This window comes from Phocoena phocoena, chromosome X, assembly GCF_963924675.1.
Source record: "Phocoena phocoena chromosome X, mPhoPho1.1, whole genome shotgun sequence".
Classification (NCBI taxonomy): Eukaryota; Metazoa; Chordata; class Mammalia; order Artiodactyla; family Phocoenidae; genus Phocoena; species Phocoena phocoena.
In genome coordinates this window covers 14,461,551-14,484,020 of record NC_089240.1, presented here as the reverse complement: position 1 = coordinate 14,484,020, position 22,470 = coordinate 14,461,551, and the positions used below count along the sequence as shown (strand labels likewise).

At 42.7% G+C, this 22,470-nt stretch overlaps 1 protein-coding gene across 2 annotated transcripts in view; it reads right to left on the bottom strand.

The window, feature by feature from the left end:
* Positions 1-5,361: 5,361 nt before the first annotated feature.
* NHS (NHS actin remodeling regulator) overlaps positions 5,362-22,470 on the bottom strand; it is a 343,808-nt gene continuing 326,699 nt past the window's right edge. The window contains exons 4-9 of one of the 2 annotated variants that reach the window (XM_065900994.1): positions 18,206-18,268; positions 16,009-16,201; positions 12,989-13,120; positions 9,033-12,017; positions 8,607-8,733; positions 5,435-6,044 (exon numbers count right to left, since the gene is read on the bottom strand). In XM_065900994.1, coding sequence (XP_065757066.1) covers positions 5,435-6,044; positions 8,607-8,733; positions 9,033-12,017; positions 12,989-13,120; positions 16,009-16,201; positions 18,206-18,268 — 4,110 coding nt within the window. Of the gene's footprint in view, positions 6,045-8,606; positions 8,734-9,032; positions 12,018-12,988; positions 13,121-16,008; positions 16,202-18,205; positions 18,269-22,470 lie in introns of both variants that reach the window. The other variant, XM_065900995.1, reaches the window with a different exon arrangement.

The following is a 22,470-nucleotide window of genomic DNA, read 5'->3' as shown; positions in this document are numbered from 1 at the left end:
TTTACTTTGTTTAGCCTCGCGTACGTATTTACAACTGAGGCTGCACTGCCTGATCAATCGCGGTTACCATCCAAGCCTCAGAATCAACGTTTGCGCCTCAAAAAATGTTACAACGAACCAACTCGCTGGTTAATAGATTTTCCAAACTCAAAATTCTAACAAGTCTGAGAGCCTTGGTCGTTCGTCGCCCCCTCACCCACCAAGGAAGAGAAAGGACGAAAAAGGATCGGCTCTCGGAAAGTCAGCACAAACCACTCAATAAGGGGCCACATCTCAAGCGCCTACGCGCTGGCATCCCGGGAGGGGCGGTGGGAACCACTCCGAATCATCCCCAAGCCACCCCAACTGCAGCGCGGCTGAAACTCCAGAGTAGACTCGGTCTTTCCGAAAAGGCAAACCCTTTCTCTTCCCTCAGGCAAACCCTCCTCCCCCGCCACCCCGCTTCGGAGCGCCACAGCCGTGAAGTAGAATCCCTCCTCACCTGCTTCAGGCGCACATCTAAGACAAGAAAGTTCAAAGGGAATTAAAAGTGTCACCTGACAGGCCTTTGCTGGCGCAGAGCCCGCCAAATCGGCCTCCGGAGGGCGCCGGACGCAGGTAGCAACGGACGGCGCCTCTGCCCGGGCGGCAACCGCTGTAACGGTTATCAACGCCTCAAACGTTCCTCGCGCCGGAAGTACGGCCCGCCCACGTGACGCGCCGGCCGCGAGCCCCACGGAAGCTGAGGCGCAACGCTCGTACCTGTGAGCACCCGAATACTTAGGTTCCCACGCGCGCAGCCGGTCGCTGACCAATCAGCGGCCGCTACAAGACACGCCTGGGCCGTCAGCCGACCAATCCAGCGGACCTCTGAGCCGTTGCAGGGGAGCGGGCGTCGCTAGAATCGACTGCCAAGGGGAGAGGCTTTGGTTCCCTCGGGGCGGCCGCACTTCCGGCCTCTGAGCCCCTGTAGATCGGCGTTGTTCGCTGGGGCTGGTGGGATCGGAGCCCTGTGCTAGACTGAAAACACGAGCCTCTAAGGCTGAGAGGGGTTTAGTGCGGTTGTGCAGCAGCGCCGGCGCGCGCGACTTTTTCTGTGTTGGAGCGGGTTTAAGGAGGCGGCTCTGGGGGGTGAGGCGTTTAGGTGCGTGGCCTCCCCACTCCCGGTTAGTTCTTTGAAGCTTTTTTTTTTTTTAATGTAATTCCCCCCTTTTCCTCCTCCTTCCCCGTCCCTCTGTGACGCACCCCAGACGTCGACATTGACTCAATCCTAGGCGTGCACGTCAGTGCTGGAGTTCGAAGGGGGAGGGAGCGGGAGCGGGGCTTTAGCAATTGTGGTTTGGTACATACTGGGAAAAGTTATTTTAAAAAGTTGTTATCTCTCCACAGGGTGAGGTAACACAGACCTTGGAGCCAGATTTGCTGGGTTTGTACCCCAGCCCCAACAGTTAAGCGCTCTGTGGCTTTGGGCAACTCAGGTAAATGGCTCTGTGCTTCAGTTTCCCCATCTGTAAAATGGGCACAACGTGGGGGGATGCTTCCTGAGTTAGAGTCGGCAAAGCACTTAGAACAGTATCTGGCACATAAGTTTGCGTAATAAAGGGTACATGACATTACTTAGTGGCACATCGAGGTTGTTCATCTGAGGAAGGAGGCACAGTCTGAGTAATTATCAGAAGCAAAGCAGGTAACTTTAAAGTAAAGCCATAAATATTTTTCTGGCCTGGAGAGGTACAGGAAAGTATACTGGACACTGGAAATGTATTCTTTCTTCTCTCAAATACAAAGCAAGATCGGAGCCGGTTACAGAGAGAGTATTCGTTATTATCGTTATTATTTTGCTCATACTTTTGCCATAGCAGTTCCCCTCCCATATGTCCAGACCCCTATGAAACACTTGCCGCTTGTTAAACCCCAGGAGTGCAATTACATAGCAATGAAGAGAGCAGCCAGTTGTTTAATTGCAGTCACGTTTATTTGCAGTTTCTATACACACTTTCTAGGTAATCAAACTTTTCTGGTACATTTTTTTTGAGAGGGGTTCACAATGAAACTGTCACCATTTTTACTAAAAATAAATACAAGACTTAAAGTGTTGCACAGCTCTAAAATATACAAAGGCTTGAATTGAATGTAAACGTTGAAAACATCTTACAAAAGAAACCATTTTTGCAACGATTTAAAAAGTTCATATTTACAGATATTACAAAAATACAAAATGGAGGCAAGTCCATAAACCATTGTCTTTCGGCCAGCATGAACTGGTTCTAGTACCAAAAGAGTTACACTGTAACCTTCCTCATAGTTGTAAATCTTTGTCATGATCTAGTTCTTTCAGTCTGCCACCACTGCAGCAAATGTACTCACTGAACTTTGGCAAGAGCAAACAGTGTGTTTTGTTTGCTGCAACTGGTCCATGTCCTCTACTTAGCCAAAAAAAATCAAAAAATCAGGAAAAAAAATTTCCCCCACACAACATAGGCATGTTGTATAAACACAAAGGAAGAAAAAATTAGCATCAGTGCAAACAACAGAAGAAAAGTTTGGGTTGATGTTGTTCACAATACCTAATGTGTGTACCCTGCTTTAAGACGGCAGTGATGTTGAAGACAACCCTCTAAATCTTGGTCTTACGTGCTACGTGATAAAGCCATGTAGAATTACTAAGGAATTTCTTGCCTTTTTTTTTTTTTTAACTCAGTTTGTTACTCAATACTCTTTTGCACAGTGAATTTTAAATCCATCTTTATCTGGGTTTTTTTTTTAAATCTATGAAATATAAAATAGAGAAACTCTGCTATAAATTTTTAGAGTAAACAAAATAAGTAAAACTATATTCTAAGGGTTAGTTCTGTGATCATTACATATAGAAGGTATCTTATTGCCTCACAGTTCAAGTCAATATGTATTTTAAAATATATATAGTACCATTACTTAAATTAATGTCAATAATAAGGTGACATATTTGTTAAAGCCAATTTGTGTGTTTTCTGTTCAAGATTTAGAATCACTTTTAAAGCCTACATACCTTTCTTTACGCTTAAAAAACCCCTAACTACACAAAAGCCGTACTGCAAACGAGCTGCTTTTATGAGAATTACAAAAAATCACCTATTGTGACTGGAAATGACTTTTTTTTATTGCATTTGTCTAAAAACCTTACTTTTAAAAGTTTGCCAAGTATACTTTTCAAAGTATGAGAAAAAGTTATTCACGTTCCCATGTGGTGTCAAACCATGCTGGTTTTCTTAACTAATGGGTTCCAATGAGAAATGATGGTCCATTTTTTTCAAACCCCCAAACATTTTTCTTTTAGTAAAAGGTATAACACTTCGTAAATGTTCATATGTACGCTTTACCAGGTAGCTTATCTATCCCTGCACAAGCACACGCGTGCGTGCGCGCACACACACACACAAACACACACACACACACACACACACATTCTCCCTCCTCTACCCCGCCACCCCCAGCACCCATTTTACATACGAGGATGACAAGAAATTAAGAAACACAATTTGATAGTGAAAACAAATAGAATAAACCAGACATTTTTTTTTTCTTTCCAAAGAAACAAACAAAAACCCAACAGCAATCAGATTCTGTAATTCTCACTCTGTAACATCTTAAAAAGTGTTTCTATTGAAAGATAGCATCTTCTTAGACCGGGCTTTCTCCTTCATTTTGCATGAACTAAACCAAAACCACAAACCCCCTTTCACACGTCCTACTTTCCCAAATACCACTTGCATAAGCTTAAAGCCAGCTGTTTATCAACTTCTTGGTAACTCTGGTATGTTCTATCACTCTAATCACATTCTATTCTTTTATATAGGCCGTATTCCTTCTTAGTTCTCTACTTTCTACCTTCTCCCATTCAAAACATTCCAAGTACATAGCTGCTTATATTTCCGACATATCATTTCATACAGTATCAGTTCATGTCAAAATCACAGGTGTAAAACCCATTTGCAGATTTCAACTTGTAACTACATTTATTTTTCAGTTTTAAGACAAGAAAATTCAAGTAATTCAGCTTGTTTCCCTGCCTTCATTTTATCAGAGCACTTGCCCTGACATTTCCTTTCCCACCCACCACCCTCCCCTTTTGCCATCAAGCAGATAGAGTAAAATCAGACAAAAACTCAGTTATATGTAGCATTGTGAACCAGAGCTGCTCCCCATTCCCATTTTAACAGTGAATTTAAATAATGCATATACACATACCTATTTCCCAACTACGTTGTTCACAGTGTCATTTCTGTTAATTTTTAGGTAGCATGAATCTCATCAGCACAGAGAGAAAGCTTCACTGAAAACTCACTGCAGGTACTTACTGATAAATCCACAGCTCTGTGGCGTGCTTATGTTTTATTTTCGTTTGTTAAAGAACCTGGAGCTAATTGCTCAACTGTTTAAGGAGTTTAAAGATTCTAGTCCTCAGATTAGGACTGTTTATGTCCCCAGTAGTGTAATATAAAACATAACCTAAAATTAACTACTGTTTTCCCTACTCATTCTCTTTAAAGCAATCCACTGAAAAATTGAAGTTTAAAGGACACTGTCAAGTGCTGTTGTTCAGGGCTTTATGTTGAGAATGATGATTTCTCTCACTGATTTTTTTTTTTTTTTAAATCGAAAGCATGCTTTTCATTCTGTCCGAATTACCACATGGCAAATCACAGCCACGTGTTACCAGTAGTTTGTTTGGTGCTGCAGTTTGTCACAAAAATGGTTAAGTGTGGATTCATTATTTTAAATTAATCACATTTCACTATATGACCTCAAGATTTCCTTTATTTCACCAGTTTAAAATTCATATTTTGAGGTTTACCACTCAGAAATCATATTGGTGGACATTTAAATATGGTATTTGATACGAAAATGGTATTCACAGAATACAATTATTACACTTTATTTGTTGTGTTCTATAAGCAGTTGGTGTGGTAGATAATTGGCCACATGTCCACTCGTCATCCATAAATCTATTTACACATTTTTATCAAAAATACGGTATTTACATGTGTGTAGTTCTTCTAAATTTTGCTTTAGTTCATTTTAATGTAAAAATATACCGAACCTCCAGAGTATTTCATCCTCTTAAGAATTATGACAGTGAGGGCTTTGTTTTCTGAATAGGCAGCTCTGGGAAAACTTTTTCTAGGTTTCATGAAAAGCAGACATTTTCAACTTCTCTATTACCAAAAGGAATGAGATTGGGTAAATCAAACTACCCTAAAGAAAAATAAGAAAGACAGCGTAGCTACTTAAAAATATGGAAAATAATCAAGAAAGGCCAAACCACCTTCCATTTCCCCAGCAAATATTTAGGAACTTGTTGGTAAGCGTGATGGTACCCCACCATGTGCTGACTTCTCCCCAGTCTTCCGTTCTGCTCCTCCATCCTCATATGACTAAGGTTTTGGCCTTTGACAGCCAGCCTGGCATGGACCACCTATGTTGAGCTCTGGGAGGATCGGTCATCATGTGGGCTCCCATCGGAATTTTCTGTCTCGCCTTCGGAGATGGCCTGCATGGGCGCGTTGTACAGCCTGCAGCGGACACTGTAGCGGCTGCTGCTGGCCGCAGGGGGAGCCCGGGAACGTCCAACCCTTGCCGATGCTGGGGTGGCAAAGTTCTTTGAGGAGAAACCTTCTGCATTAACCCGTGGGGAGCATGGAGAGAGGGGGGACAGCGCTTCAGTTCCCGGTGCCCCCTGATGGGCCTCGTGGGTGCTTTGGGGGGACTCGGCTGTGAGTTCCCCAGGAGGTTTGGGCAGGATGGGACTCTTCAGGATCTCAGTAGCAGACATACGGTAACTGGAATCCGAGCGACTGCCTTTCTTGAGGAGTAATAGCTTAAACTCTTCATTCGATGTGTTGGACTTTTTGGCATTTCGGTAGATGAGGCCAGGAGACCTCTGGCTGTTTGGGGTGGTCACATTGCTGTTGGTTGAGGTGACAGAACCAGCACTGTTGCTGCTACTGCTGCCCAGGGAAGCTCTAGATTTACTTCGAACAGACATGTCCCCAGAATCTTTTCTTCCAAGTACTTTCCTCTTGGACCTTTCAAGAAAAGGAACAATCTCAGTCCACATACACTTCAATGAAACTAAAAGTGTTACGTCACACTCAGCCATCTCCTTAAAGAGCAGTTTGTTGTACCCTGTCTGATGGGATACTAAGCATTAGGGCTGTAGGGGTGAGGATTAAGATACGTTGCTTGCCCTCGCAGCACTCAGAGCCTGAGGGAAATTCTCCAGTAACCAGTGGATATGAATTAGGTTTTGGAAATGACCATTTCAAATAATGACTAATGTGGAGGCTAGAGGTTCTAGGGGAGGGCTTACTGGGAGTTTCACAAGAGCACAAGAAAATACTGCTCTCTGACTCTTGGTTAGAGTGTAGGTGGTGAAGGACTGTCACTTTTATTCAGCCTGTCTGCAATACGGATGAAATCCTCTGATGTCTGGGATTGGCTTCCAGTGAATACCAGGAGAGCCAAGTGGAAGGAGGTGTGGATGGGACAGGACTGGCCACAGGCTGATGGTTGATAGGCTTGGGTGATGGATATGTCTGTGGTGCGTTTGGCTGGGGGTGGGGGCAGGCAGCGGTGAGTTATACTATTCTGTCTACTCTTAAAATTCCTCCATATAAAGAAATTTCTTACATGACTTCTTGAGTAAGTCAGTCCATTTTGGCTGCAGATCCCATTTGCCGTAGCTGCCCAGGAATATCTGTCTACAGTGTATTAATCAGTAAGCCAACTTTCTGGAGGAGCTGGAAACCTAGACCACCTCTGGAGCTCTTAAAGCTCTGCGCACTGTGAACTCTCAAGAGAAGGGAACTTTCATTGTCACCGTGCTGCACATAGATGAATAGACGAACAAATTCTGCATAAATGGAAATCTAAGATTACCAAACTCTGTAAGTCTACCAAACCTGGGCACCCAGCCATCGTTATTATTATATTATTTCTTTTGATAAATAAACAGGCATAAATTCCGTGTACTTAGTCACTGAGTCAGCATGACTCAGTTCATTGCTACGTACTGGCAGCACGCTTTCTCACCAACCTAAAAGCCTGTAGGTTAGAGAAAATGTCAGTTGTGCAACTGGACCCCAGCCTGACTATGGTTCACTGAAAGCTTCGTGGTTGCTATCTCGTGTATGCCAGTGTCTGGCACTCTAACAGGGTAGGGATTTCAAACTAATGTCTGCTTTTAGCATCTACCATATTCTAGACACAGACGTGATATTTTATCATCAAAACTGAATATGTGAGCTATAGGTAGCCCCAGTTACAGCAAGGGAAATAGGTACACAGGTTTTAACTGACTCAAGACTGGACAGGAAGTGGCAGCATTGGGATTCAATTCCAGGTCTTTCTGACTCTACTCCTTACATTCTGTCCACTCTTCAAGACACTAGCATTTGGTTTTTTAACTTCACAGCATTTAATAACTTGTCCTGAGGTTGGGGATAAAAGGGGGTGAGGAGAATATAATCAGGGACAAAGAAAAATAATGATTCTACACCCTCCAAGTGGAGAGGTGAGCCTGCCAAGGTCTTCACAGAATGTGTTTGTGATTGGCTCGTTTAAAAAAAAAGTTGTTGTAGGGCAGTGTTCCTTCTTTATGAGAGAACCACATCAACAGAAAACACAAGTTCCCCTAAAAAGTAGGATCCCGGGAAAAACAGTGGTAAGCTGCTTGTAAAGAGCTTGCTTCAAAGAGTATAACTTCATGAGGTAGACAGGACAGTCCCCAAGCTTTGTCCCTTGGGAGTCGCATCTAGGTCACCAAGGCCTAGTGAAGTAGGCAGTGGCAGCTGTGAAAGGAGTAGCTATGTTATGACTGGATAGCTCAGTCTGATATGGGTTCAGTTTCCAGGGGCTGGTTCCTGTTTCGTTCTTCGATCACAGGTTGTAAGGAGTATTCTTGCAAATAGGGGCCTTGATCACAGGGGTCCAGGGGTCAGATGAGAGAATATGAATGGTCAGCATGGATGCAACACTATCCTGGAAAAGCAGCCTAGAGGACATCCCCTATTCATGGGATATGGAGCATTACAGTTAAGAGAAGGGCAGTGTTATTAAAGAAATGTAAGTTTTAGGAAGAGAGGGAAGAAAGGGAGCAGTGATTAGTTGTGAGCTATGAAATGGGCAGGTTTATATACTGTTTTGTCTCAAACTTGGGGCTGTGTTTAGTGAGTCACCTTACATTTATCCCTGCTAGTGTAGGATTATAGCTTTGAGCGTGTGTTTTTAGGTTAAGGAATTGTTTAAATGTCAGAGATTACACTAGAGTTTGAGCTTTCACCCTTAAGTTACTTGACCACAAATTGTTTTCAAATTAAAAACTTGTTTCAGAATGTCTTTCCTAGGGAAAAAAACAACAGCTTCCCTCAGCAGTTCTTAGGAAAGCCTCTCAACTGAGGTCTACCTAACTGTATATAAGGCCACATATTTCCCAACTTGAATATGTCTATCAATTTGATTTGGAAAAATAATTTTTCTTTGCTTGCTTATGTTTTTTGCTGAATGTATCACAAGTACCCAGGGCTTTTCCATATTTGCATTTGACGAGAAGCACGTAAGAAGCAAAACCTTTGGTATTGTTGCCTCACCTGTGAATGACTGCAAATAAATCCTCCGTTGTTCGAGGTTTATTTGGAGACACAAACACACTTTCTGCTTCAGCCTGAGAGTCTTCACTTAGTGGTGAAATCACAGAGTCATCACTCGGTGACGATTCTTAAATTAAGAACAAAAGCATCTTTAGGAAGAAGTCACCCAGCACGCTGCTGGGCTTCACTGACTCAGGGAACAACTAAGCAACAGTTACCTGACCACCATTTTTAAAATGAAGGAGCTGTCTGTCACACTTAGTCCCTCCATGATAAAAGCTTTTATCTTAATTGTTTTAATAAGTGAAAAGAAGGAGGGAAACCAGTACCCCGGGCTGTACTGTATTATGGGGAAGGTAAGAAAGAAAAACTTCAGAAAGTGCCAGGAGACACCTTCCCATTGTGACAAAGGTGTCAACAACTGACCTTTCAGTGAAACCTCATCCACACTTCCTTGGGTCTCCTCTGCTGCTCCGCTGTTATCAGAGGCACTTTTGGCTGAAATACCTGAAGCAATATTTTCCTGCTCAGAACATTTTTCAGGGCATGGATTTACGGTTGGCACCTCTGCTTCATAGCTGATATTCCCAGGCACTTTGTCATGGTGGCGGCTCATCCCAAGTTGATGCTTAAGTTGGTTGCTTATGTCTGTGACTCTAGTTGGTGAGTCTGACTGAGATGTGAGCACGTCCACAGACACAGGGTATGCAGCTTCCTCCCGGTCGACAGAAGATACCTTGTGGACCTGCGCTAGGGCTCCATCTGGCCCAGCTCTACATTGTAGTATTTTGCCATCCAAATCGTTTGGGCGAGCAGCAGAGACCCTCTGAAATCCTTCTGTGGGAAAGTCACAACTTTCACTTGCTGTGTTTTCTGGAATAGGCTCACTCTCCATATGTATTTGGTCTTTTGTGACACTTGAATCTAGAAGATTGGTACCAGCTGAGGTTACTATTTCTGGATCACAATGATTCTTCACATCGAAAGAACGGTTATTTTCTAATTGTAGCTTATCTGATTCCATCTCAACTGCAGAGGAGTCTAAAAAGGACAGTATGGTGTCTTCAGTGGAGTACTGACGTGATAGTGATTTCTTAGTCATATGTGGCCTAATCTTACCTGGAGACAGGGCAGCCATGGTGAGAGTGCTTTCCTCTAAGTAGGGGAGATCTGTATTGTTGCCTTCTTTTTGCTTAACTTCTTCAGACCTACTGATGGACCTAAGGTTGACAGATTTCAGGACTGTTGGTGTAATTGCAAGAGACGGTGGAGGATTTGACCTCAGTGTTTCTCCTACTGCATTTTGCTTATTATGACTGAAAACATGCAATGGGTGACGGTGGTGGAATGGTTTATTTAAGACATTATGAAGAGCACTTAGGTCAAGATGGGTAGGAGGTATAATTGGAAGTTCAAGGTCTTTACCCAGTGATAGAACTCCATCTTTTAAAGAGGGCTGCTGTAGTGAGGATTTCCTTTCTGGGACTTTTGGTTTTCTTTTGCTACCTCCAGGAGACAATGGGCCAGAAAAGAAAGCTGTAGGGAAAGAGGACGTTGGCGTTTCAGACTGGCTTGAGTAGCCACTTGATGGAGATGCCAAGCCAGCCAGCTTTTCTGGTGAAGCCAGTTTAAACTCATTGTCAACAGAAGGAAGGGAGGGGGTGGTGGCTCTAGATTCTGACTGGGATGTTTGGGATTCAGAGCTCTCTGGAGATTTGATGCATTCGATAACTGTGGTACCCGTAGCAGTGCTTGAATTAGATAAAGATCTGTAAGGATCATTTGTTTTCAAGTCATTTAGAAGCCAGAGGTCTGCATAGTGAGTTGATTCAGCACCTTCATCTTTGAATGGTGGAACATCTGGAGTGTCTAACTGAGCTTCCTTAATGCCGTGTTCACTCTGGTTCATCCAAGAAGGTTCCTGCTTGGTGGGCAGATTGGCATTTTCCATTCGAGAAGGCGTGTTGGAGAAATCAAGAGGCAGCTTCATTTCCCTGGAACTGTGAGGCAGGAGCTGGCCACTGCTTATCTTTGGTTCTTTCTTCTCAGAAATGTCTGCATTTCCGTCAGACTTCCTCAATGATGAGCTACGTTTAGGTGGAGTCGGCTTTGCCTTTGGTTTCCTGAAAGAGATGCTTGGTCTCCCCTGTCTCCTGTGGTCTAAGTAGTCCTGCCAGGCACAGTCTGGAAGAGTAGGAGGAACCCCGACACCCTGGCCATTCTCTGGGCCCAGGGCTGCATAGTGACAGACATAACTCTTACTACCTTTGAGACCACAGTCAAAGTGCATGGAGGTGTAGTATCCTTCTGTGTCCACCGAAAAGTGAGAGCTAGTGTCTGCTTTGTCCGATGGAGACTTTTCCAGAAAGCTGTCATAAGTGGCCATGCTCGTGAAGCTTGGGCAGCCCAGGCTGTCTGCCTTGGGGCGCTCAGGGCTAAAATCCTGGCGGCAGGAGGCATCGTGATGGTGGTGTAGGTAATTCCACTCGCTGTCACTCGTGTTGCTATTGTTGGGGTCATCCAACAGATCTGCCACAGTGGAGGTAAAGGAGTTTGCTCGGTGGCCCCTCACTTTATCCAGGTGGTCGTTGTACTGCTCTGTCACGAAGACACTGGCGTCCTCATTAGCGTGAGGGGCTGTGTTTAGTGACAACTCCGAGTCACAGTGTGAAGAGCCAGTGAGGGGAGGAGAAGCTGCAGGAGGGATCGTCTCTGAGGTCTGTGAGGGGCACGTGGAGCTGCTCCCACTCCAGTTGCCACTGGATGACTGGTGGTCATCTTTCTGGTCCATGTGGCTGCTGAGGAGGACGCCAGCCGTGGAGATGCAGTGGATGGGGCTCCCAAAGGTGTCCGAGTTGGAGGAGATGTCACAGCTGCCGGAGTCGGCAGCCATCCGGGGCAGACGTGACCTCCCTCTCTCACTTAACTTGTGCTGGGGGCTGTGAAGATGTTGAGAACAGGCCAGGCTCAAAGCAGGCTGGTGCCCCTGTGCACTCGGGCTGCTGGGGGCCTCGCTGCAATCGTTAAGGGTTCTTTCTTGGTCTCCCACGAAAGGCTCCCCCTCTTCATATGCTGAGGGTTTAGCACCAACTTTGGGCTCAGCATCCCCACCTCTATTGCCCTCCCTGGGAAGGCTCCGAGATCTTGTGCGGCTGCTCACTGCAGGAGTAAACGTGGTGTCGCCTTTGTCTGCCAATGCAGAAATGTTGCCAGCAGAATGAGAAAGGGAAGCTGCAATGCTTTGGCCCCTCTGAGCTCTGATTCTCCTTCTGGATGGAGCAGCGATCAGAATATCCTCAGTTTGGCACTCCGAGTCCCTGGTTCCAGACCTCCTGTTGACAGCGTTGGAAGGATCTGGATTTGTGTGCACAATCACACTCCTTTCCCTGGCCACGGGCGATTCATCAGAATCTAGGGCACATGGAAAGCACAGTGAGATACTTCATACGTCAGCAGAGAAACAGACATTCTGAGAGATGTCCACAATTCTGGGTGCCGGCATGTTGGAGCTTTTTCTTACAGAAAAAAAAAAAAAATCAGCATATAAAATTAGGAGCAAGTTAAAATGCTTTGGGCGGTCTCTCTCTGTCCCTTTACCTTTCTGACTCTCTCTCTCTCTCTCTCTCTCTCTCTCTGTATGTATACTAAGAGAAGATAAGCTCTTAGATCTTTTGTGAACTCTCTCTCTCTTCACGATCAAATTACTTTGCCCCAATAAGTGTCTACTATTTTTTTTAACCAAAATACATCTTATTTTCTTGGCCACTATACACTTTTATTTCTCAGTATAAACATAATGAAATAAAAATCATAGAATGCATTATATGAAGTAAAAATCTTAATTACAGGAGATGCTATCATAATAATAATTTAAAAAACCATAGGAAGAGATATCTTAAACACATTGAACAGAAAAAAATAGAAAAAACGTCACCAAGGGTATCATATTATGAATAGTCAATATTTAATTGAGTATGCTTAAAGTTTACCTTTTAAAATAATTAATGCCATAAAAGTATATCTCTCTCCAGATAAATGTATATTTCTCTAAAAGAATCTTTCATTGCATCTTGTTAATTTTTACTTAATTTCTGCCTTAATAATACTTTTTAAAAATAGCAAAATATTATATTTCAGCCATAAAATCTGAATGTATATGGCTAAATCCATAAGGTCAAGCCTTCACAGCCTGGAAGAATGGAGATTTAAAACGTAATACCACCTGGCTTACTGAACACAAAACAAGTACACATCATTTCAAAACCTCTACGAGTTACAATGTTGACTATTTTTAAGGAAGCTGGTTAAAGGCTAGTTTCCATTTCGTCTCCTTATAATCGGCACCCGACAGAATGTTAACCATTAATAGTTTTATACCACACCTATTTCTTGTTGGACTCTTCTGGGGATACCCGAGATGGTTTTCCTCCTTCTCAGTTTTCGTCTCCGCTGTAGTACGGATTGTGAATGAACAAGAGAGCAGCGTATACTAGCCTCTCTGTCAAAACCAACTCCTGCAACCCACAAATAGGTCTCATTAGCCTCTAGAAATGGCAAACAAATTTTCATTTGCTTGGAACACAGTGATATTTATTGATTGGAACTAAAGGAAGAGTTTGGATTAAGCCTGTGAACAAATATAAGGGAGCCCTTATTCAGCTCTTATTTAAATTATGCTGCAGTACATTAAACTTTACTTCTAAATGCAGCTCTCCACAACAGCTTGCACTGCCAAAAGTAACAAGCAAAGAAGGAAAATCAAAAGAAAGAGGAGAGAAAAATAACATCAAAGAATCACTCTCACACAGAAATGGCTCCTTAAGGACTTACAGCCTTTAGTTACTACTCTTTGCTGGTCTCTTTCCGGGCTCTCTGAAGCTGATATCTTTGCATAGTAGGTACGTAGCCAAGATGTTAACCTGAATTAGTTCAGCTAACATATCCTGACCCATTTCTGCATTAAAAGTGTCTTTGTGAGGGTTTTTTTCCCCTCTACCTACTCTGCACTCTGCCCAAGCCCTACACACACACACACACACACACACACACACACACACACACACACTCACACTCACACTCACACCCTCCCTCCCTCCCTCCCTCCCTCTTCCTCTCCCCCTCTCCCTCTCCCCCTCTCCCTCCCTCTCTGTCTCTCTCCCTCTCTGTCTCTCTCCCTCTCTGTCTCTCTCCCTCTCTGTCTCTCTCCCTCTCTCTCCCTCTCTCCCTCCGCCCCCTCTTTCTCCCTCCCTCCCTCCCCCCCCCTCCTCTCTCCTCTCTCTCTCTCTGGAAACAACAGCCTAGAGATGTGTTTTTAAAATCATCATGTAACTGTCTACTTTCCTCTGCTGACTAAATTGGACACATTTTGGTTTAGCAGCAGTGTCTTATCAATATAAAATAAAAATAAAAGGCAGTCCTCGGTTCTTCACTTAAGTGGATCTATCTTCTGTACCAATTGTAAGTAAAGCTGGAATTCCCAGTCTTTACACGTGTCTGTTTTCTTTTGTAAATACACGGGGGAAACCATGATGCTTGTTAGTTTCTCTTTCCATAATTACATTATTGACACACTACATGCAGTCCTATCAAAACTAGAATGATGAGGGAGGAGGTGAGGAACTTGAACTCCTGCCTGGCACAGGCATGTGCCAGGAATTTTTCATAGTGAGCACTGCTTCAGAAAGCCATAAGCCAAAAGTGCTTTGGAATCTGGTTGCTTCATCATGTATCCTGATTGTTAAACATGGGGCAGGATGGCATGTTAAACTTTGGTTCAGCTATACAGTAAAGCAGGTTGAGTTCTGCTTAGCTTTACAGTGACAACAGTTTGTAGAACTCATGTTGAAAAATCTGTATGAGATATTGTATGTTGAATACTTTCAATACCATCAGAATTCATACTAATGAAATTTTCCTTTTTTAGTTCTAACCAAAGATTAAAATTCTTCCTTTTGATCATAATAATTATGTTACAGGCACAGGTATTTTGTGTCATATGGACGTAATTAACAACTTTCTCATTAAAGCTCTTGAAATCAACATATAGTCTAGGCTTTAGTCTGAGAGTTCCTGAAATAAAGCAGAAGGAGAGAGCTTCCCTTTTCCTGAATCACAAGACCCATACTCGAAAGACTAAATTTGAAAACAAGACTTTACTTACAGTGCCATGAAGAAAGCAGGTGCTGCTAATAATCAGATGTTCCCAGAACTGAAAGTTAGTTTAAGAGGATGCCAAAATGATTCATTTTGACAGCTGAACTCCCCTAAGCCATCTCATTTAGATTACGGAGATCAGATAAAGTGCACATCTTTAGAATACTTTATCCTACAAGTTGAATAGGTCATCAGGAAAATTAAGTCCCAGCTCACAACCAGCCGATCAACTAGAACTCCTTTTGTCAGGAAGAAAATAATATTTACCCTGATACCTGGTCACCATTTGCTCCCCACTTTATATGAGACAAATTTGAGTGACGTTAATAATAGCCATGTCCAAAATGCATCTCGAGCAACATACAATCTTTAGTTACAAGGCACCAGGATGGAAATCAGTCATAAAATGGCCATTCTGAGATTTTCAATATAAGAATAAGTTAGAATTTAACTATTAGAGATGCTTAAAGAAAGCCCAATGGGTACATCATTTAATTTCTATCTTTGAAAGTTAGAATATTTTATAGCATTATTTTACTTACAACTAAGGTTACCACATTCTGAGATCACCAATTCTGGATTTTACAATTGCTGCCAGTAGACTTTTCAAGAAAAGTCCACACAGGCTTGCCTTCGACCTAGACTAATAGCCAAACTCTCAATACACAGGAGGAGGAAAGCAGAGGGTGAATGGAAGCCAGGCTTGCTGCGTTTAGAGTAGAATTCAGCCTTCACCTATGAATCCATGTATTTTTTAGGTCAAAAATCCGCCAAATCAATGCAGGAGTCTAGACGATCTTTGAAACAAGCCTACCTCCATCCAAGGAAGCATGAAAACAGATTTTATAGTTGGTCTACAGGATCACTAGTTGCGGTTTTGGAAACCTGGGGCTTGCTGTTTTCTCTCTTGCAGTGCCACGCATCATTATCGTATGATTAATCACTGCCGCTTTCTCCATTATTTCAGTCAGCTATGGCCAGAGAGCTATTTGGTGACTTTTTTTTTTTCCCCAAAAAGAAACTGTCCATCATTTACATAACAGGCAGCCCAGCGGAACATATGCAAATTGATGTTCAAAACCTGATAAAAGCATATTGAACATCTTCTGGGTCGTATTCTGATGAAAAGGGTATCATGTGTTTACAAAACGTATTCTTAACTGGTCCACCAAGCAGCACAGATTTTGACCATATTTAATACATGGAATATTCTGACCCGACTGCCCCTAAGAAAAAAACAGAACGATACCAGTGACATTGATGGGAATAATGCAAGAAGAAATCACTTGGGCATCTTGTTTCATCTTCTCCTCCGGCGTCGGGAGAGGTAGTGCTTTGCTCCAGTTGGTCTGCTTGTCCAGTGTGGAAGGGATATTGTGTACTGGGTTTTTCGGCCTCTGCCCTAGCATGACATCTGTATCTTCGTCCTCGGGGGGATGGGACTGCAAACAAAGTACATTCAGATTCAGACTCAGCCATCAGGGTTTATACATAAGCACATATATATTTCAGAGTTAAGAAAAATGAGGTCAGAAATAAGCTTTCAGGTCAAAGGAAGAATTCCTAGACGTAGTTAGTAAGTACAACTAACTGAAAGTTACGATTTCAGTAGTCAAGCAACACAAAAGAAAAAAAATAGGTTAAACATGCTTTTCGGGTCAAAGGGAATTAAGCAGAGAGACAAGGTAGTCAGAAATCCCCAAACTTCAAACTGAAGAAAGATGCGAGTCTCTAATCCGCTGAGAGGTAGATTCACTTTCTGGATAGCTGTCTCACCATAAATTCCTACTCAAACTCTTGAAAGCTCTAGGTGACTAGGATCAAAGGGGGAAGATGATTTAGATGCCTATGAAAAGGTTTGGAAAACTGGCCAGAAAGCCTGGAGTCAGGAGACATTCCAGAACACAGTAACCAGAAGGACAAGCTGACCTAATCTGAGAGGCCAGATTCAAATACACGGAGTTAATTTTACTGCAGGATGATGGCATTTGTGAATGACATTTTAAAATGCAATTTTGTCAACGCTGTGCACGTGGAAAAGCAGAAGTGAGGAATCTCCTCCCACCGACGATAGTGGAAAATACAAATACTGTTACTGGGGGGAAAGATCCAAGTGGGTTTCATTTTCAAATTCCGAAGAGTAAAATAGTCCTAGTTTATTTTCTTTCAGCTTCGCAGTGCGAAGCTTTTCTTCCAGCTTTGTATTTAAAGACCTTGACTTCCATGTGATATTTGCAAATTCTCCATCCAAACCTTTGATCGATTGTAATACTGTCTAACTTTTACTTCAGGGTTGGGCTCCTAGCCCAGATTATTAAAAAGGCTCCATCCCAAGTTTGATTTCAGGGTTGGGTTTCTAAACCAGATTATTAAAAGACTTAGTTTTTGCTGCTCAACCTAGTTTTATTTCTTCCCACAATTTGTTGGAAGGTGGCTGTTTGTGTAAAATAAGCATTTTTTCCTCTTATTCCAGTTAGGTTTTAATAATATTGTCCTAAAATCAGGATCATTAAAAAAATTCTCATTCTCACATTTGGAAGCATCGTGCCCTGTTGACTCAGGATTTCACGTATTGTCAAAGTCCCCTTAAAGAGAAGATTCCAGAGCCACTTGTTTTAAACTAACCCCCAGCATTTGCTTACCTTGTCAGAGGTACCTGCAAAGCCCCCCAACACACCCAACAGGATGTGATTACCCCCCTTGAGAAAAAGGTGTTCGCCATGAACATTTTTAGTACAACATTGCAACCTTCTTTCTCTCTTCAGCTTTTGTGCAGATTCCCAGCAAAGCAAATAGCTCAAATAAAGTTGGAGCACAAAAGACTTTGTTTCCTAGGTAACTTCCAAAAAGGAAACAAAAAGGTTTGGTGTGTGCGGAGAGACAGAGAGGGGGAGAGAGGAGGAGCTGGAGAGAACCCCCTGCCCCGCGACACACACCACAGTCCACATTTTGTAGGCGATTCCTTCCTTGAATAACAATGGACTGGGAAACCAAGAAAGAATAGTGACCTGACTGCAGGCTCTGGCCGGCAGCCAAAAGCACTTTTTATTTAATGGTGACAGGGACAATTGGCTGACGGCGAATCCTTTTGTCCTGTTCTCTTTTGCTTTGAGAAGCTGAACCTTTACAGTTCTAACAAATATAGGGCAAGTTGAAATTTCTTTTCTCCAAACTGCAGAATCCAGGGATGGTGTTAGGTGACGCCTTGAACAAAGCCTTAATTGCAGCTTGGAGGAGGGGGGGGGATGTAAAAGCCAATGATATTACTGTCTACTTTATATTTTATTTAATTCAAGTTAGGAAAATACCGCTCTTTAAATTGATTTAAAAGAATACCTGTTAGTTAGTTAGAAACAACACAGTTTGCCATAAAGAAAGAGAGAAGAAAGTGAAAGTGTATAGAGAGAATGGGATAGGCTGTGACGGAACGTTCTCAGAACCAGTACCTTTCTACTCCATGGGGTCATGTGGCAACATTCAGTGGGGGAGGGCGAACGGGTGCTGTTAAACTATGAACATGAAATGCAAAAAAAGAAAAAATTAAGAACATGCACACAACACACAGTATCTGGTTAAGTCAAATATATGATATTAATGAATGAATATATTGGGGTCACTCCCTTCCATCCTTCGGAATGCGTCTTGGTTTTATGAGAAGTAGCATAAATAGTGGTTATGGTTAAGAGCACAGATTCTGGAGCTAGACTGAGTTTGAATCCTGCTTCTACCACTTCTTTGCTGCGTGACCAGGGGCTCTAAGGTCAGTTTTCTTGTCCTTAAGATAGGAAAAGAATAGTATCTACCTTCCAGGGCCATTTTGAGGATTAAATGAGTAAATATAAATAATAGGCTTAGAAGAATCTGGGCACTTAAGAAGCTCTGTGGGTTAGTGTCAGCTACTGTTCCTATTATTATTATCCTTACCACGTAGCTGTAAAATATCTGTGAAATTATCTTTGTAAATTGTAACTTTATATCTTTTGGATCCCAATCCCGTTTGCTAATTTGGGAAAGACCAAATTATCTTCTTAGAGTGAGTTTATTTTCCTCTGAACTCTTCGGAAGAAATTTTCTTGTGTATTACTTCCTCCTCTGGACTGCTCCAAATTTGCCCCTTCCTCATATTCATAGTCTGTATTTGAAGACAGGACCGGTTTCATGGGCATGTGACCTGTGTAGTCACATAGGGCCCCACGCTCAGAAGGGCTCCATGCTTGGTTAGATGCTGTCCCCGTCTTGAAATTCTTAGTTGTCGAGTAATGGGTCCTGCATTTTCATTTTGCACTGGGCCCCACAAATCATGTAGCCAATCCTGTTAGGAGACTAATCTAGTAACCAGAATCCCCTTTGCAGGATCTACTTGAGAAGGACAGTGAAACTCTTTTAAACTCTAAACCATGTCAGCTTTGGATTCAGTTAGCCCTCTAGTACAGCACTTTCCATATAGCATTGCTTTACTGTAACGTGAATTATCCCTGGATGTGTCTTTTCATCTATTAGCTTATGAATTCCTAGAGGTCAGGGGCCATATTTAATTTTCCTTTCAGTCTTCCATGATGTCAGCAGAATGCCTCCTCATTGCAAGAACTCAACAAATTATCTGTGCACTTGAATGATACCAGCTCTGTGTGTCTTAACAGTGATGGGAAACCCAAATAAAGTAAGGGTCATGCTCAAGATCTCAGGAGGAAGCAGACACCACGGACTTCAAGGGTACTTACCATCTTAGTGCAAAGAGGTGAAAACAAATAGAGGAAACCACAAGGAATGCTCGGTTCCATCAGAGGCTTAGCATTGGTGTGTGCAGTTCTAGTTCTTCTTAAGCCTATGGCAGACATGTTTCAGAGGGGAGGAACACTCCAGGTCTAATTCTGTTCTAAGTTTCTAAATTTTAACTGACAGGGTTGCTCATTAACTTTTAAGCAAAGCAAATGCCATCTCCTGAGGCCCAGTTAACTTTGATCTAGATCTTATTTAAGAAGATAATTTCATAGGGTCTGTGGCTCCCACGTTGAAAGCGATCATTTTGACAGATGTGGTATATGTGGCCAGAGGCTAACTTGGCTCTGTCATAAGAATCAGTCATAGGTAGTGATGTGCAGGTCTCGAGTAAGACACTGTAGTGTGCAAAATAGAGAACTCATGGAAGTAGGAAAAGGAACCTGAATGCAAAGCCTACATGGAAATCGAACCTGTTTCCAAGAAACAAAAGGTGTCTCATGAAAGGATTTCAAAAGATTACACAGGAGGGAACTGCAAGGCAGAAAATATATTAGTGATGTTAATATAGTAATTTTGGTAGTTTGTCTTAAATCTCCTTAGTCAGCTTTCCTGTTGAGTATTTTTTCCAGGAGTGAGGGATGAGGCGTGGTTTTTATTTCTCATCTGTTTGAGAAACGCCCCCATCCCATTAAACAAACATGAGGTAACACCTGGACATGACTAAGGACGGCAAGTCCAGAGAGAGAGCTCAGACCATTCAGTTTTGGTCACCATCATTAAATCAAGGTCTGCGTGGGTTACACTCCACAGAAGATTCCTTCTCAGCTAATCAGCGTCTCCACTCTTTTTTTAAATTTAATTTTTTAAATGGAAGTATTTACAATATTGTGTTAGTTTTCAGGTGTACAATCCACTCTTTTGATAGTAGCTCCAACCTCCAGCTTGTGAGGGCTGAAACTAGGTACTCTTGAGCTCGTGTGTGGAAGGATTGTGTTCTTTGGTTCCACCACCTAGACACAAGCACTCAAGCCCCTGCAGATGGTCTGTCTGTGTAGAGTATTTAAGTTTATAATATTCACGTGAGCTATGGTTTTATTCTTGCCATGAATTAGTAACTGCCTTAGTGTAGTGTTTTTTTAATATACATTTATTTTTATTTGTTCATTTATTTATTTTTGGCTGCATTGGGTCTTCGTTGCTGTGCGCAGGCTTTCTCTAGTTGCGGCAAGCGGGGGCTACTCTTCGTTGCAGTGCGCGGGCTTCTCACTGCGGTGGCTTCTTTTGTTGTGGAGCACGGGCTCTAGGTGTGTGGGCTTCAGTAGTTGTGGCGCATGGGCTTAGTTGCTCTGCGGCATGTGGGATCTTCCGGGACCAGGGCGCGAACCGGTGTCCCCTGCGTTGGCAGGCGGATTCTTAACCACTGCGCCACAAGGGAAGTCCCTAGCGAAGTGTTTTAAAGCATCCTCTTTCCTGGGTATTTGGTCAAAGGAAATAAAATCATTCTGATTATTTCTGATTAGGTTTTTATATGGCAAATACAATAGTCAGTTCATACAGTTTTTTCTTAACTTATCTAAGAAATAAAACTGCAAGAGAACTGCTACCTTGGGGTATCTCTGCATGGCCCAGCATGCTATTCCTTAACGTAGATGGATAAGGTTAGGAAAAGCTACATGCTGATCAAACTTGTGTGAACGAAATTATTCTTTAAAGGCTCTATTTAAATTAATCCTGTTGCTTATTTCAGACTAAGACTTGTAAGGGCAGGAACCATTTCTTGTTCATAACTGTATTCCTACTGCCTCAGTAATACTCAGTAAATATTTGTCGTACTGCTAACACCCCCGTGTGCCTGGCATAAGCAAACAAAAATCTTCTATAAAGAAGCTGTCAGGGCTTCCCTGGTGGCGCAGTGGTTGAGAGTCCGCCTGCCAATGCAGGGGACACGGGTTCGTGCCCTGGTCCGGGAAGATCCCACATGCCGCGGAGCGGCTGGGCCCGTGAGCCATGGCCGCTGAGCCTGCGCGTCCGGAGCCTGTGCTCCGCGACGGGAGAGGCCACAGCAGTGAGAGGCCCGCGTACTGCAAAAAAAAAAAAAAAAAGAAGCTGTCAAATTATTTCTACATACAATTTTTCAGTATAACATCCAGCACAAAGTCAAAGATAACAAGGCAAGGAGGAGACAAATCAGCATGAACAAGAAGCATCCGAAACAGCAGATGACAGAAGCAGACCCATGGGGAAATCTGCTTTTGGAATTATTACTCCATGCACGAGTAGCAGTGAGCAACATTGGCTTCCCCAGAGTAAGTGTGTGGCAAGATTGTTAGACCACTCATTCATTCATTCAAAAGCACTTCTTTGATGAGGGTCAGAATCAGCCCCAGTATAAACAAATTGTCAGATGAAAACAAATATCACCTTCATGAGTTATATGCGTGTTCACTGTATGGTTCTTTTGACTTTTCTGTACTTTTCATGAAACTTTTCATAACAAAACATTGAAGAAAGGTGCAGAAAGAAATATCTCCTTCCTTTTCCAGGCTTCCACTCTGGTCCTCCCACTGATTTTGAGAGGCCTCAGACTCCGTACTGCACCATTTTAGAATCAGCCACCACCAGTCATCTTGTCCCTGACAAAAGATGCTTCTTTGATGCTTTCACTGCATTTCTGTCCCTGCTGGCCCCATTAGTTATAGCCTCAAATTGTTACCCTAGCTTCCTATGGAACTCCTTCAACAAAAGCTGGAGTTATAACCAGTGTTCAGAGCAAGAAATAACAGACATTGTACTCAAAGCTGTCAAAGAAATTTCTTTGGTGAATGATGAAGGAATATTTTCCAAACCCCAGTTTCTCCTTGTGGTGTGTGTGTGAGAGAAAAGTTAATTTCTCCACTTTTGTGGCTATGAACAAGTATTTCTCCAAAGATCTCAAGACTTTCTCCAATCTTTCTCTTACTGCCGAAAGAAAAAAAATAATCCGTCCACA